General features: G+C 66.0%; 2 protein-coding genes across 2 annotated transcripts in view; one reads left to right on the top strand and one right to left on the bottom strand.

The window, feature by feature from the left end:
• Nucleotides 1-4267: 4267 nt before the first annotated feature.
• Nucleotides 4268-8324, bottom strand: AP4M1 (adaptor related protein complex 4 subunit mu 1). Its single transcript, XM_032764251.2, has 10 exons — nucleotides 8228-8324; nucleotides 7397-7459; nucleotides 7141-7207; nucleotides 6994-7047; nucleotides 6814-6920; nucleotides 5986-6077; nucleotides 5863-5907; nucleotides 5675-5725; nucleotides 5482-5599; nucleotides 4268-4915 (listed from the first exon to the last, which is right to left on the bottom strand). The coding sequence occupies exons 3-10, from the start codon at nucleotides 7196-7198 to the stop codon at nucleotides 4724-4726; spliced, it is 717 nt and encodes a 238-aa protein (XP_032620142.2). The 5' UTR covers nucleotides 7199-7207; nucleotides 7397-7459; nucleotides 8228-8324; the 3' UTR covers nucleotides 4268-4723.
• Nucleotides 8325-12410: 4086 nt separating this feature from the next.
• MCM7 (minichromosome maintenance complex component 7) overlaps nucleotides 12411-16352 on the top strand; it is a 12180-nt gene continuing 8238 nt past the window's right edge. The window contains exons 1-6 of the mRNA XM_075071320.1: nucleotides 12411-12549; nucleotides 12686-12850; nucleotides 12927-13051; nucleotides 13177-13357; nucleotides 14066-14203; nucleotides 14385-14601. Of these exons, the coding sequence (XP_074927421.1) occupies nucleotides 12972-13051; nucleotides 13177-13357; nucleotides 14066-14203; nucleotides 14385-14601 (616 nt within the window). The 5' untranslated portion in view covers nucleotides 12411-12549; nucleotides 12686-12850; nucleotides 12927-12971. The remainder of the gene's footprint in view (nucleotides 12550-12685; nucleotides 12851-12926; nucleotides 13052-13176; nucleotides 13358-14065; nucleotides 14204-14384; nucleotides 14602-16352) is intronic.

The following is a 16352-nucleotide window of genomic DNA, read 5'->3' as shown; positions in this document are numbered from 1 at the left end:
TCCTGAGCTGGTCTACCGGGTCCCCCAGCTCCACTAGCCTGGCCGGCCCCACCTCTAGCCATGGCCTCGGTCGATCCCTCCCATCCTTGTCCCCAACCAACCCTCTCCTCCCTCGTTAAACATTAACACCTGGGGAACGAGCCCACCCTCATGCAACCCCCCCGGAAAAACAGAAAACCCGCACTCGTCACAACAGTGGCGGCTTACTCCATATGATCTCCCACAGCCGTCCTACCGGAGCAGACCTGCCAGCAGGCGTTCCCACACAGAGGGGAAGCTCTGGAACCTCTGAGTCGCCCGTCGCTCGAACCATCAGCGATACCATGGCTTCGATCCCCCAGCCGGATTGCAGCCCCCCGACCCCGCAGAGACTGGTCCCACCAAAGAGGCGCTGAGGAGGGGCAAATGCCAACACGCTGCCCCAGCTCGAAATACCTGGTAACCGCTGCTCCAGGCCTAGTCAAATGGTAGCCACTGAGTCACAACAGGCCTCAGGCACAGGGTGGCTTACCGTTTGCAGCTGGTCCTCGCCCACCCAGCACCACCCAGCCAGTCCAGCTCTCCCGCTGCCCCACAGCCATCTTCCCCAGGCATTCTCACCTCGCGGCTTCGCGGCTCGCTGAACCCTCCAGCCACCACGGAAACCAGGCAGTTACCAAGCTTAAAGCCAGTGGACAGAACCACCAGATGAGTACATGGAAGCTTAGGTGATAAGCGTCCCCTGGGAAGCAGTCACCCTACTAACACACTTCGCCCCCAGCGTGCCAAGCAGGTTATCAAGGCTCAGTCCACCTGACGGACTCTCCTTCATGGGCAGAGCAGAAGTACAAACCGGTGTCCTTGTGCTGACGGCCCAGGGAAGTCAGGTCACGACCCAGCACCTACACGGGGGGGATGACTGTCTCGCTCCTGCGGGAGCTTACACAGCAAGGCCAAGACACAGCAGCAGCAGGGACAGACGTGCACGGAATTACAGCACTCCCAGCGCAGTACACTTGTCTCCATCTAACACACCTGTTGCCAGTCAGCACACCATGACCGACCGCTCAGCGCATTTCGACTGAGCGACGGGCACGTTTGTGGAGATGCACCTAGGGGTGCAGGTCAGGAGAGTGCACTGGAAACCTGGCGGGAGTGGACCAGGCTGGGGTACACAGGCGGGACAAGGGGGCGCACACAGAAAGCGCGTGGACAGCCCAGGAAGCAAGGGACATGGGACCCAGGGCAGTAGGGGAGAGGGACAGTGGGTGACTCGGGGCAGGATTGATCACTGCATCGTCCGTCCTTTGCCCGACTGTCTGAACGAGACTTCCAGCCTCCAGCTGAGCCCCGGCCGGAGACTCGATCTCACGCGACGGCACTGAAAGGACGCCAGCGGCAGCCCGGAAGCTGCAGAGGAAGGGTCCGAGTCAGACTTTGTGCAGAGTGGTCATAGAAATTCTCGATTGAAACTTAAGTTCAAATAGAGTACTACATAAGTCCTAACACGTCTCTCACACTCCACAACTAGATCTGAAGCGCACCAGGTAGAGAATTTATAGGGCCGACCCCTTTCATCTTCTGGTGCCCACCCTCCTGGGGACCCCCAGATAACTGTTCCTTGCTTCCCAGAAAAGCGCTCTCCCAACATAGAGCAAAAATACCAACAACTGCTGCTTCCCCCTCCTGCCTCCGGAGGGAGCAATACCGTACAGAGATTTCTATCTCTCTGCCTACAAAAAGAAACTTCCACAACGTAAAAAGACACACTTAAAATAAAAAAGAAAGAAATAACAAAACAATAACTGCATTAGAAACCATACAGCTCTTGCCATAAGAAAATATGAAAACACTGATAAAAGATAGCACCGATAAACCATCCAGCATCAACATACATGTAAATACAACAAAAAGCAATATAAACCTATGACTGTTGTTCCTTTTGACTCACAAGTTTTAGTAGAAATCTTAGATAAATGAGTTAAAGAAAAGCTTTACCCATAGCGAGAAACAACAAAACCGAGTATAAGCAAACCCCGCCCTGACTTAAACAATCCAGTCTTCCGATGGTCCTGGTTCAGGTGTTGGTTCCTCTTTACGCCAAAAGAAAAATTAACCCTCACCTATCTACTTATGACAAGACCATGGGGCAGGGCAAGCCAGCGGGAGGGGGCGCGTTAAACCGCTCTGACTGCGCCCCCTGTCCCTCAGCCACTGAGCTCCCAGCCTCCAGAATCGCCTGCCGCGCAGCAGCTCCTGGCCCCGGACACTCGAGACTTGGGCGGCAAGCAGATGCCGAGGTGAGGACTCAGTGGCCCAAGACAAGCTCTCCTCTCTGGCCGGAGTCCCCCGTTAACCCTGCCCGTGCCCTACCTCAGCCTATGAGAGGAGAGAGGAGAGGGATCCAGAGAAAGCAGCGAGAGGAAGATGCCCAGCTGACAATGGGAGGGGGCCCATGCTCTGTCCAGCAGAAAGGCTATGTGACGTGTTGAGGCCTGGAGCCCCGCCGACTGGGGGACAGGCCCTACACAGCCTGCTGGGATGAGCCTACACAGATCGTCCAGCGTGCCAGGGCCGGCTCAACCCTCCGGGCTCTCTCTCCGGCCACCAGGAGCTGCTCGCTGCTCCTCCTGCGCGCAAGGAGCGGCCTCGGCCGGGGCCCCCCACAGGGGGCACTAGGCACTGGTTTGCCACCCCCCCCCCCCCTTTCCAGCACGGCTCCTACAGTCAAGGTGAGCACTCCGACTTACCACCCTTGGCACGGGAGGTGAAGTCAGGGAATTAGAGCGGAGGGCACTCATCCGCATGGAGATCAACTGGACCCCCCGCAGGAATCTGTGGGCGGAACACTCCGGGACGGCCTGTTGGCATGAATTCTCAGGGAATTAACACCACCTGTTTTCTGTTTAGCACTTTATGTAGTCGCCCAGGAGTCCATGTGGGTGGCATCCTGGGACCTGGTCAATCTGGCGGCTGCCGTACACACGTCGGGTTGTTCTACCCATGAATAAAGGTCGTTATGCCAGAGCCCTGTTGCGTAAAGGACTACCTGGAGGGGAACCTAGGAACTCTGCACAAGCTGCGGTCACGGAGAGCGTGGGAGATGGATGTAGAGAGTCATTGCGAGGGTGACCAGAGACGCAAGTGGAGTCGCCGTGTACACATAACGCACCCACGTGGGGCGGGCGGATCAAGGAGCATAGGAGTGCCGTGTGACACGTATCGCACCAGCGGTGGGCCGGGGCTTCAGAGGGGAACGTAGAGTACCGCCGTGTGACAGCTAGAACTCAGCGGTAGGTGCGGGTCGGCCTGGCACAGGCGATGACGTAGGAGTGCACGGGACACCTAGCGCACCACGGTGGGACCGGGCCGGCTCACGCGGAATGACGTAGGAGTCACGTGTGACACGTAGCGCACCAGCGGGGGGCCGGGCTCTAAGGCCGGCTGAGTTAGGGGTTTGCCGCCTGTGACACGTAGCGCACCCACCGTGGCGTGCGGCTCAGAAGGCGGAATGAGTAAAGTCCGCCGGTATACGTACGACCCAGCGGTGGTCGGCCGGCCAGAGGCGGATGACGTAGGGGTTTCCGGGACACACAAACACGCGGGGCGGCCGGGCCAAGGGGATACGTAGGAAGTCGCAGTGTGACACGGAGCGCACCCCACCTTGGGGCCGGGCTCAGAGGGGAGACGTAGGAGCGCCATGTGACCACGTAGCGCCCCAGCGTGCAGCGGCTGGGCCAGAGCGATGACGACGGAGTCGCCGTGTGACACAACCCAGCGGTGGGCTGGGCAGGAGCTCAAGGCGGATGACGTAGGAGCGCTTGTACACGTATCCGCACCCACGGTGGCCGCCGGCCTCCGAGGGGAGACGAGGAGCACCGTGGACACGTACACCAGCCGGGCGCGGGCTAGAGGTGATGACGAGGAGTCCCGGTGTACATACGCACCAGCGTGGGCCGGCCGGGCTAGAGGGGATCCCCAGGAGCGCGGGACACTAGCGCACAACGTGGGGCGGGCCAAGGGGAATAGATCGCTGGTACCTTAGCGCACCCAGAGTGGGGCACGGGCTCAGAGGGGACTTAGGGGCGTGTGACACGTAACACCGCGCGGGCCGGGCCGGGCCAGAGGCCGAGACTAGGGTCGCCGTTGATAACGCACCCAGCGCGGGGCCCGGCGGGCCGCAAGGGATGACGTTAGGAGTCGCCGGTGGAACACGTACGCACCCAAGCGCTGGGCGGGCCGGGCTCAGAGGCCGATACCAGGTCGCCGTGTGAAATAACGGCACCACGGGGGCCGGGCCGGCTCAGAGGGATACGTAGAGCCCCGTGTGAATACAGGCCCCCAGCGGTGGGCCGGGCTTCAAGGGGAGACGAGGAGTCGCCGGTGAACACGTAGCGCACCCAGCGCGGGGCCGGCAGAGCGGATGACTAGAGTCCGCCGGTACACTACCGCACCCAGCGGGGGGCCCGGGCCGGGCTCAGAGGGGGATGACGTAGGAGTCGCTGTGTGACACGTAGCGCACCCAGCGGTGGGGCCGGGCTGGGCTCAGAGGCGGATGACGTAGGAGTCGCCATGTGACACGTAGCGCACCCAGCGGTGGGGCCGGGCCGGGCTCAGAGGGGGATGACGTAGGAGTCGCTGTGTGATACGTAGCGCACCCAGCGGTGGGGCCGGGCTCAGAGGGGGATGACGTAGGAGTCGCCATGTGACACGTAGCACACCCAGCGGTGGGGCCGGACTGGGCTCAGAGGCGGATGACGTAGGAGTCGCTGTGTGATACGTAGCGCACCCAGCGGTGGGGCAGCCCAGGCTGTGGGGCCGTGAAGCGCAGGAAGCGGATCTGCAGGCCAGAACAGGTGTGCATGGGCAGCTCAAAGGACATGTTCACGGGCCCCACTTCCAGCAGCGAGGAGCTGCTCAGCCCTGGGATCTCCAGCTGCAGGGAGAGAGTCGGGGGGTTATAGCCTGGGGTAGAGCATGGCACAGCGTCCCCCCCTTCTGAGGGGTGGAGCTGTCACCCCTCAAACCCCAGCATAGACAGGAGAGCCCCAGCCTGCTCCTTAACACCCCTGCCCCAGAGCCCGTGCTCCTTCCAAAGAGCAGGGGGCCCCTCCCCTCCTAACACGGGTGTGCCCCCCTGCCTCACCCCTCCCCAGGACATGTGTGTCTGCCCGCCCCTCGTCTGCCCGCCCCTCGTCTGCCCTCCCGAGTACCGGGGTGTGCCCCCCTTCCCCCCCCCTCCCCTCCCCTCCCCTCCTCAGCACACGTGTGTCCCTTGCCCCTCATCTGCCCCCCCCATGTTCCGGGGTATGCCCCCCTTCGCCACCTCTCCCCTCCCCAGCACAGGGGTGTGGCCCCCCACCTGCAGCAGGGGCTCTCCTTCCTCTCCCCAGCACAGGGGTGTGGGCCCCTGCCCCACCCCTCCACTCCCCAGCACAGGGGTGTGGCCTCCTGCCTGCAGCAGGGGCTGCCCCACCCCTCCATGCCCCAGGCCGGCTTTACCTTGAAGAGGGCGGAGAGCTGGGAGCCCCCCTGGACGCGCGGGATCACCCAGCGAATGGCCTTGAGGCTGGGCTGCAGCTCGGCCGTCTGCTCGGGGCTGCTCAGCTCCTGGGACAGGCTGGGGGAGAGGAGAGAGTCAGGGGTGGGAGCCGCGGCACCAGCTGCAGCCCCTGGTACTCGAGGGGAGACCCACCTGATGACCCCCTTCGGCACCGGCAGCTGGACTCGCACGTTCAGGGCCTGGCTGGAGGGAAGAGAAAGCGGTGAACTGGGGCTGGGGTGGCAGCGTCTCCCCACAACCTGGGAGCCTGTTGGGTCGGGGGGCATGGCCGGCAGGGGCCGTCCCCCCCCAGGGAGCCTCCCAGCTCCCTGAGCTCTTACCTCTTGGGAGGCAGGTCACAGCGGAGCTTGAGGTAAATGCGGAGCCTGTGGGGAGATGGGAAGGGTGAGGGCTGAGGGGCTGGGCCGAGGGGCGTTGTGCTCCCCGCTGCCCCCCTCACTCACCTGCCCGTGGGGTCCCGCTCCAGCGTGGGGAAGAGGTGGAAGGGCAAGGCCGAGGGGATGTCGTCTGACAGCTGGTACTGCATCACCAGGAGCTGGGGAGAGCAGAGCGGGGTCAGGCCCCGGGCTTGTCCCCCTCGTCCGTACCCCGGGTGCCCGGCCACAGGCTGGGGGGTTCGCCGCCCCAGGTGCCCAGCTGCAGGCTGTGGGGTTGGCCTCCCCCGGTCCCTGCCCTGGGTGCTCAGCTGCAGCCTGTGGGGTTCGCCCCCCCGGTCCGCGCCCTGGCTGCAGGCTGTGGGGTTTGCCTCCCCCCGTCCCTGCCGCTGGTGCCCGGCCACAGGCTGGGGGGTTTGCCGCCCCAGGTGCCCAGCTGCAGGCTGTGGGGTTCGCCCTCCTGGTCCCTGCCCCGGCCGCAGGCTGTGGGGTTTGCCTCCCCTGGCGCCCGCCGCAGGCTGTGGGGTTCGTCTCCCCGGTCCCTACCTGGGCACAGGCTGTGGGGTTTGCCTCCCCTGGTCCCTGCCCTTCGCGCGCGGCTGCAGGGTTCATCTCCCCTGGTCCCTACCCTGGGCACAGGCTGTGGGGTTTGCCTCCCCCGGTCCCTGCCCCTGGCGCCCGGCCGCAGGCTGTGGGGTTTGCCTCCCCATGTCCCTACCCCAGGCACAGGCTGTGGGGTTTGCCCCCCCGGTCCCTACCCCTGGGCATAGGCTGTGGGGTTTGCCTCCCCCAGTCCCAGCCCTTGGCGCGCGGCTGCAGGCTGTGAGGTTCACCTCCCCTGGTCCCTACCCCGGGCGCCCGGCTGCAGTGGGAGTCAGGGCAGGCCCCAGGGCTCACCTCCCCGGGGCTGGGGGTGACCTTGAGGATGCGGCTGCTCTCGAACTCGTCCAGCTTGACGGAGCTGTGGAACGCGCACTGGTCGGCGCGGACGGCGGCGCCGTAGCCTGTCGAGAGAGGGGGGGTCAGAGCCAGGGCACCCCTGCCAGGCGGAGCGGAGACCAGCACCCACCCACTCACCTCGCAGCTCCGACTTCCCCACGCAGAACTCCTCCGTCAGCCCGATGCGCAGCTCTGCAGGGAGAGGGGAGAGCGTCACGGGTGAGCTGCCCCACACCCCCGTGGGGCGGGCCCACGGCCGGGCCGGGGGCTGCAGAGGTTACGCACCGGAGCAGCTGGGCAGGTAGCTCTTGAGGCGGATTTCTCCCTGGATGTCGGCCTTCATGGGGGTGCCCTGGACGGGAAGGAGGGGACGGGGATGAGTCCCCAATACTGAACCAGTCCACAGCAGCTTCCCCCGGGGGGCGGGGGGGCTGGGGCCTTGGGCCTTGCTAAGAGCCTGTGGGTCCGTCCCAGGCAGGGGGCTGCGTGCCGGGGCCCAGGACGCCGGGGCCGGACCCCTCCCCATCCCGCCCCGACTCACGTTGGCCGTGATGACGACCGTCAGCCTCTCCACTACGTCCAGAAACACCTCATTGCGGGCGCCCTGCGGGGAGAGAGGGTCGGGCAGCGGGTGAGGGCAGCAGGCAGGGCGGGGACGGTGGATCCATGTGCCCCCCCGCCCCCCCCACGGAGGGACTGATGTGACGTAGTGGGGATTTTCCCTTGTTGTGTTGCATGTGAGCCTGTGTGAATCTTACTGTTTCACATGAATGCTGTATGTGCCTCAGTTTCCCCCGTACCGCACCAGTGTCTAAGGGGTGTGACTTATCGGGGGCTGCTCCAGCTGAGACCCCGGAGGGGGACGCCACCAGGTGACTCTGGGCCCAGGATAGAAGAGGCCTGGCAGCTGGAAGCGAGTTGGTGTTGGCCGGCTGGGGGCGCGGGAGGGGACCAGCCCTGGCTCTGGGCTCCCGTCCCCCCAAGGTGGACTTGGCTGAAAGTCACTGATTGCTGCGCTAACGAGCTCTGCCCTACGCCCTGATACTAACAAACCTTCTGTGTTACTGGCTGGCTGAGAGTCACGTCTGACTGCAAAGTGGGGGGCAGGACCCCATGGCCCCCCAGGACCTCGCTGGGGCAACTCGCTGTGGGAAGTGCACGGAGGGGCAGAGGATGCTGAATGCTCCAAGGTCAGACCCAGGAGGTGAAGCCGTGTGAGCGTCTTGCCCTGGAGACAGTCTGCTCCGAGGGAGAGGAGGCTCCCCCGAGTCCTGCCTGGCTTTGTGGGGAGCAGTTCCAGGGGCCTGGGGGCCCTGTGACAGCGGGAGGCAGGGGCAGAGCCCTCTGTTGGGGGGCTCGGGGGCCCTCTCACCTGGTCCCCATAGGGGGGTAGCACGGGGCGGCTGGCGGCCGAGCTCGGAGCCACTTTGCTTTGCTGCGTCTCTGCTCCAAACTGAAACCGAAGGGGGCAGGGTCAGAGCAGGGCCCTGGCAGGGAGCCCTGGGGCAGCAGGGGCCCTGGGGGGTGTCAGGGGCACCGGGTGACCCATGACCTGACCCCTCAGCGTAACACCTTCCCTGGGGGAGCCCCTGCCCTGGGCTCAGCCATGGCAGGGAGACCCTCATGCTGCGAGGGGGGATTTGGGGGCCATTGCGCACGCAAGCCGGGGGGGATGGGGGGGGGGGAACAGGGGCAGGAGACCCTGCGTTGGGGGGGGGGATGTGGGGGCATCTCACCTAATGCCTTGGGGGGGGGGCATCTGGAGGTGGGAGGGACACAGGCAGGGATCGGGTGTACTGGTCTACAGGCGCCTTTTTGGTCGCCAGGCCCAGGAGGGCACTGGGGGGAACAGGACACAGGTGGATTCAGGGACTGTCTCACACAAGCGCTACGGCAGGCCAGGGGCCACTGGGGGAGGACAGGGGACCTGAGAGCAAGATACGAAGGTAGGGGCACAGCGAGAACGAAGCGAACATCCAGGCCACTGCACCTGGGGGGCACTGGGGGGGCAGGGGACCTGAGGTGTGATGTGGGGCTGGGCTCCACCAAGCCCGACGCGGCGCCAGGGCGGCACTGGGGGGGCTCACTAGGCCGCCACCCACAGCACTGGGGCCCTGGGGGGGGCAGGGCCGGGAGGGCTCAGCTAGCCGGGCACTGGGGGGGCAGGGGACCTGAGGGGTGGATTCGGGTCTGGGCTCACAGGCCAACGCCACCCACTCGTGGGGCCCGGGGGGGGCAGGGGACCTGAGGGGGTGTGATGTGGGCCGGGGCTCACCAAGCCGACCCGCGCGCAGTTGCCGGGCCCACGGGTGGGCAGGGAGAAGCTGGTAGCAGGGGAGGGGGAGTGGTGATGAGGGCTGGCTCACCAGGCTAGACGCCGCCCAGGCATGGGGCATGGAGGGCAGGACGGGGGGGCTCACTAGGCCTACCGCCAGTCCTGGGGCCCCGGGGATGGGGGGGCGCTGCAACCGAGGCCGATCGCTGCCAGTCAGTGCGGCTGAGGCTATGAGAGCACGGCTCCATCTGATGAAGTTGCGCAGCCACGTCTGGCGCCGTGGTCTGCACGTAGCCGTAGTCCTGGGGGGGGGGGCAAGAGAGTGAGGGGAGGCCGGCTCCACCCCCACGAGCACAAGGAGGGAGTGCTGTGAGCTTCCCCAGGTGCAGCCGGGGTGTCCGAGCCGGGGAACCCACACCCACCAGCTCTCGTCCACACTCGATAGAGAGGCAAAGTTAGGGCTGACGGTCTTTCTCGCTGAGGGAGCCAGTAGTCACGCAGAGCAGCACCACACTGCGTGGAAGAGAGGGAGACGGGGGGTGAGGGCGGCGGCTAGCGCTGCCCCAGGCCTGCGCCAGGCCTTGGGGCTGTGGCTTATCCCCCCCCCGTACCGGTAAGGAAACTCGATGAAATAGAAGGGATGTCTGCCGTCGTGGCACGAAGTAGAGGCCGGCGTGACGCACGTGACGAAGTGCAGCCCCTCGTGCGCCTGCGTCGCGGGAGAGGGAACACAAGCAGAGTTAGACTCCCCTGCCCACCAGAGCAATGCGCCCCGTTATCACCAGACATGTCCCCTCTTCCCAACAGCCCGTAGCTCGTTCCATGAGGATCTGGGATGCGCCCCGAGTGCTGTTACACGAAACTAGAGACACCCCTCACCTGTTACAGAGAGACCCAGGCCCTCCCCCCACGGTCATGACAGGGCGCTGTCCCTGGCAGGGCCGTGATCTTCTATAGAAGTTTCAGCAATCGGTGGCTGCCTGCCGAACCTCAGCAGGGACTGGGGTGGGTTAAGGAGAATGGACCACCCGGCAGGGGTGCCTGCGGACGGCTCTGGAGGGGGCTCCGGGGAGTGTCCAAACAGGGACAGTGTGAGGAGGCGTATGAACAGGGGGGAGGGTTAGGTGGACAACTTGGAGGGAAGGAACAGTCCAGGGTACAGGTGGGGGTGGGCACAGCGGAAGAGGGGGGTATTCCGAACAATGGGGGCCAGTCGGATGGGCTGCAGGCTGCATCTCGGAAGAAGCCGGGGGAGGTGGAGACACACATGGGTCGGGGGGCAGGCGTACAGTCCTTGTGAGGATGGTGGGGGGGCAGAGGGGCGTGGGGTGAGCAGGCTACCAGGTCGTTGGGGGCAGAGGGTGCCCGGGGGGCGGATAACAGTCGTTGGGGGAAGAGGCGCGGGGCAGATACAGGCATTGGGCCAGAGGGCCGGGGGGCAGGAGACGTCGTGGGGGCCAGAGAGGCGCGGGGCAGATACAGTACGTTATGATAAGAGTAGGGGAGGGCAAGAGGCGCAGGCGGCAAGGAATACGTCGTGGGGCAGAGGGGGCGGCGGGGGGCAGGATACGTCTTGGGGGCAGGAAACAGTCGTGGGGCAGAGGGGGCTCGGGGGCGGATACAGTCGGTGGGGGGGCAGAGCGCCGCGGGGGGCAGGATACAGACTTTGGTGCGGGGCAGGATAAGCAGTCGTTGGGGGCAGATACAGCCTTGTGAGAGTTTCTCCTTGGAGAGAGAAGAAGATCTGCGACAGCACACTGGGCCTGCGGGGGAAGGGGAGGAAGGAGAGAGCGGGGCACGCCCCATTAAACACCCGCCCTGCCCTGGGCCCGACCCTTGAGATCCAACGCTCGCCTTCAGCAGAACCCTGCCCCAACCATAGCCACCTGGGGACCTTACTCCAGAGACCCACCAGTAGCAGAACCGCCTGCCCCTCGGACCGCCCAACCTCTAGGGCACGTCATGTCCCGAGACCCCACCCAACCAGTAGCCCGCGCTGCCCCTGCCAGCCACCCATAACCCCACATTTCTGACAGCCCACCTTCTAGCCCGCTCTCCCCGGACCGCCGCAATCCTCCGTAGCCCGCCGCCTTGAGACCGCCGATCCCGTAGCCCAGCCTGCCGAGAACTACCCAGCCAGGAACAGACTACGCCCCGCTTCTTTCCCCGAAGGACCGCCTCTGGCCGCAGCCCGGGCCCCGCCCCGCCCTACGCCGGCCGCCCGAGTCGGCACAGGAACCCCCAGCCCCTGAGTAGAGGCGCTTATAAAGGGGAGCGGGCTGGGGGGGTCCCAGCGTCGAACTGAGTCGAGCGCGGCATGTGCGCTGCACGTGACGGACCTGGGCGGGGCTCCGCGCTAGACGCGTCGCGGAGCTGCGATTGGGCCCTGGGCCGGTCACGTGCGCAGGGAACGAACTGCCTGGGCGGGCACGTGTAGGCGGGGTCGTAGGCGCCCACTTTGTTGGGGCGGCCGGGCGTAGCAGAGCAGCGAGAGCGGGATGTATTCGGGAGCGCCGGACGGACCCCAGCGGGACCGTAAGCCAACAGGGCCGCGATAGACCCGCGGGGACCCGATAGAACGGGCCCGCGAACGGCCGGACAGCCCAGCGGGGACCCGTAGCCCACGCGGATAGGACCGCGGGATCGTGCAACCGGCCGCAACGCCGGGACAAGACCCCGCGGACCCGTAGTCAACGCCCTGGGACTGAGGACCCCCGCCCGCCAGGCGCCCCGAGACTACGCCGCGAGAACGTGGGGGTGCCACTGCGGAGGCACGAGGCGCCGGAGATCCCCCCATGGCCGCGCGCTCGGTGCCCATTGCTCAAGCGCGGCCGGGCGGGGATCGACTGCCGCGCGGCGTCGACCCGGAAGTGGACGTCACGGCGAGTCGCAGGCGCCGAGCGAAATGTGTCCGTCGCGGGGGCGGGGAATCCGGGCGGCGCCGCCTCCACGTGCCGCTTTTACCGATGGGGCGGGTCAGGGAAGTGGTACCGAGGGAAGGGGTGGGGCCTGGGCTGGAGGGGGGTTAGGGGGCTGGGCGGGGAGGGCGCTGGGGGGCCGGGGGAGGGCTGGGGGACAGGGGCGCGGGGGTGGGCGTTTGACAGAGGTTACGGGTGGTTGGTGGCATGGCTGGGGGGGAGGGACGGGGACGCCACGGGAGGGGAGGCGGGGTGCGGGCCCTGCACTGTGGGAGAGCTTGAAGGAGTTTAGGCGGGTTGGTGGGGGGAGGGTGCGAGGAGGATGGGGGGTTGTGGTGGGATGGGACGTTAAGGGAAGCTGGGGCACTATTCGGTGCGTGGGGGGGGTCCCCGGGCCTGACGCTCTCTCGCTCTCGCCCCGCAGAGAAGGTGAAGCGTTTCTTGCAGGAGTTCTGCCGGGATGGCGAGCTCGGCAAGGAGTTCCCGTATCGGGACCAGCTGGTGAGACCCACGGCGCCCCCACCCGCCCCACTGCTCCCGGCTGCCCCAGGCCCCCCCCTCCGCAGCAGGGGTTGCTGCAGGCAGCTGTGGGTCTCCCCCAGCCCTGCAGCTCAGCACCCCTCCCTGCCCCCCGCAGGTGTCTCTGGCTCACCGGGAGCAGGTGGCCCTGTACGTTGACCTGGACGAGGTGGCGGAGGAGGACCCTGAGCTGGTGGACGCTGTGTGTGAGAACGCCAAGCGCTACGCCCGCCTCTTCGCCGACGCTGTGCACGAGCTGCTGCCCCAGCACAAGGAGCGGGAGGTGAGGGGCGCTGGCGAGATGGGGCGGGAGTGAGAGGCTGGAGCTGTGCTTGACGGAGCCCTTCTCCGCCCCCCAGGTGGTGAACAAGGACGTCCTAGACGTGTACATCGAGCACCGGCTGATGCTGGAGCAGCGTGGCCGGGACGCGGGGGAGACACACGGCCCCCAGAACCAGTACCCCCCGGAGCTGCTGCGCCGCTTGTGAGTGCCTGGAGCCGGGGGGGTGCTGACCCCTTTGGCCCCCTTATCCTCCCAGTCCTCTGGCCCTGTTAACCTCCCCACCCTGTCGCTAACTCCCTGCCTGTCCCTCCCGCCCCCTGCCGCAGCGAGCTGTACTTCAAAGCTCCTTCGGCCTCCAAGGCCCACGTGATCCGGGACGTGAAGGCCGACTGCATCGGGAAGCTGGTCACCGTCCGCGGCATCGTCACCCGTGTCACCGAGGTCAAGCCCATGATGGTGGTGGCTACCTACAGCTGCGACCAGTGTGGAGCAGAGACCTACCAGCCGGTGAGCGGGCAGGGAGGGGGAGCTGCCGTCTGTCTGTCAGCTTAGGGGGAGCTGACTGGGCCAAGCGCCCTGTCCCAGAGCTACAGGGCCTGCGCAGTCTCTTGGGGGACCCACGCAGCCTCACCACCTCCTGAGACTGCTCCTCTGGGGCTGCAGCCCCCGCGCCTCCCCCTCGAGCTCTGGGCAGCGAGTCAGAAACATGCCCGTCGGGTGGGGACCAACGCGCCCCGGGCAGGAGCCCCGGCATGGGCAGTCTGGGGCTCCGCACGGAGAGCGGAAGGTGAAGCGTCAGCCCAGGGCAGTTCCCCACGCCAGGCTGGAGGGTTCCCCGTTTTCAGTCTGGCAGGCGCCAGCACTTCTCCCTCACTTCCCACCTTCTCCAGCTGCGGTCTCTGCTCCCTCACTGGCCCCCGCGTGGGTTTGGGTCTGTTTCATCCAGTTCCTTAACGAGGCTGCATCCCCTCGGCCCCAGACAGGGAGGTGGCACGCACACCTGTGTCTGTCAGTCCGTTCTCAGAGCAAACTTCAGTGGGTAGTCACATAACCCCCCGGGGGAAACTGAGGCACATAGGGGCCTCATCAAATAATTACAAACATTCTCACTTTGTCATGCCCCCCACCTGGGCGTGGGGGAATAGCCGAGTCCCTTGTTTAGCCACTAGGCAGGTGGGAGTGTGTCTGACCCTCTTTCTCGCCCCCCACTCACAGATCCAATCCCCGACTTTCATGCCGCTGATCATGTGCCCGAGCCAGGAGTGCCAGACCAATCGCTCCGGGGGGCGTCTCTACCTGCAGAGCCGCGGCTCCAAGTTCATCAAGTTCCAGGAGCTGAAGATGCAGGAGCATGTGAGTGGGGGGGTTTCCAGGCTGGGGAGGGGAGTTGGGGCATGTGAATGGGGTGCCCCAAAGATTGATCTGGGCTCCCTGGTGTCCCATCCCATGCCCCCCATTTGCTTAAGGGGGTTTCTGCCAGAGTCGGGGAGTGCGATTGGATCAGGGCTGATTTTTTTCCCTCTTTCCCATGCAGAGCGACCAGGTGCCGGTGGGGCACCTCCCGCGCTCCATCAGCGTGGCTGTGCACGGTGAGAACACGCGGCTGGCCCAGCCCGGGGACCATGTCAGCATCACCGGCGTCTTCCTGCCCCTGCTGAGAGCTGGCTTCCGGCAGATAGCCCAGGTGAGAGCCGGGCGGGGGGCCAGGCCCACCGCCCCTGCCGAGAGCTGGCTTCCGGCAGATAGCCCAGGTGAGAGCCGGGCGGGGGGCGAACTCTGTCGATTGCAGCTAGGACAGACACCCTGGTCGGCCAGGACCAGCGCCCCCCCCTCAGGGCCAGCTCCCCCGTCAGCCGGGTCCGCAGCACGTTGGCGCCGTCAGCCCACGCCCGACGAGCCGCGCCCCGTCGTGTCTGACTGGGGACGGGCGGGGACGGAGGTCAGTGGGGTTCGCAGCTGCTGCGTCCCCACCCCAGCCACGCTGGGAAAGCCCTGGAGAATGCGCCCCCAGCCGGCCGGCGCCCCCCAGCCCCCAGCAGGTGGCAAGTGTATACTTCACTGCGGGGCGCCAGGCGGTCGATGTACGAAGAGCAGCTGGACTGGCCACGCCTGGGTCACCATCAAGCAGATGTTGATGTTCCCTGAGCAAGACAGCCTAGAAGCTGGGTCAGCGTCAGAGCAGCCCCCCCAAACCCATCCCTAAACACACATACCCCCGCCCGTCGTTCCTCCCCCGCTGCCCCCCTGGGGTTCCCGTCCCTCCACCTCAGACTCACCCCGAATCTTCATGCCCCGGGGGTTGCGGTCCACGCCCCCCACCAGCAGGCAGCAGCAGGCCTTTTCCACGTCCTCTGTGCCCATAGATCTCAGGTGCGATGGGAGCGCTGCCAGCTTGTCGTAGAATATCTTCCTCTGCACGCAGCGGAGGCCGAGGGTGTCAGCTAGAGGTGGGGGTCCCTTGATCCATGCCCCCCCGCCCCCCCAAAAACAGCAGGGTGAGGGGGGCAGCAGGATGGTGCAACAGGGCAACAGAGGAGATTCTCACCCATGAGCGCCTCGTGCCTCAGCTGCCCCACCACAGCACACCCAGGAGTGGCAGGAGGTGCCGCAAGGGTAACAGGCGGGTGTGGGATCGCACCCGGCCCCACACTCTGCTGCCCACCAGGGCTGGCAGGAGTGCCGCAGGGTACAGTGGCGCGTGGGATACGCACCCCCCACACCTGCGCCCCCAGGGGCTGGCAGAGGTGCCCAGGGTACAGGGTGGGGACGCACCTGCCCCACACAATTGCACACCCAGTAGAGTTGGCAGGTGCCACTGACAGGTTACAGGGCTTGGACACCTCCTGCCCCACGCTCAGCACACCCAATGGGGGCTGGCCGGAGTGCCCAGGGCTATGGGTGGGGGGAATCACACCCGCCCCACATCCCACACCCCAGGGGTGCAGGAGTGCCGCAGGGCTTTGGAAGCTCCCTAGGCCCCAGTCTATCGCTGTGTGTGGGGAGGGGGAGGGCAGCGATGCAGGAGGGCTATGGGGGTGAGAAGGGGGGGTTCACCTGTGATCTGCCGCAGCTCGTCCTCTGTCAGCTCCCTGACCCCAGCTCGTCCTCCTCGCTTTGTTCTCTTCACGATGCGATGCGCCTCAGGTAGGTCTCAGAGAGCAGCCCCTGGCAGAGCATGGGGCAGGTCACTCCAGGGGACCCGAGCAGCCAGCCAAGCGCTCTAGCAACGACCCAAAACAGGTAAAGGTCCCCCCTTTACCCCCCAACCACCCTCAGCAACCAGCAGGGGAGACCTAGGCCCCTGCCCCCCGCCCGCTCTCACCTGGGCTATCTGCCGGAAAGCCACTCTCGGCAGGGGCGTGGGACTGGCCCCCCGCCCGGCTCTCACCTGGGCATACTGCGGAACAGCTCCGCAGGGGCGGTGGGCCTGGCCCCCCGCCCCGCTCTTCACCTGGGCTTATCTGCCGGAAAGGCAGCTCTCGGCAAGGCGAGGTGGGCCTGG

Source organism: Chelonoidis abingdonii, chromosome 11, assembly GCF_003597395.2.
Source record: "Chelonoidis abingdonii isolate Lonesome George chromosome 11, CheloAbing_2.0, whole genome shotgun sequence".
In the NCBI taxonomy this organism is placed as follows: Eukaryota; Metazoa; Chordata; order Testudines; family Testudinidae; genus Chelonoidis; species Chelonoidis abingdonii.
Note: the sequence above shows the minus strand (reverse complement) of the source record. Positions and strands in the feature narration are given on the sequence as shown.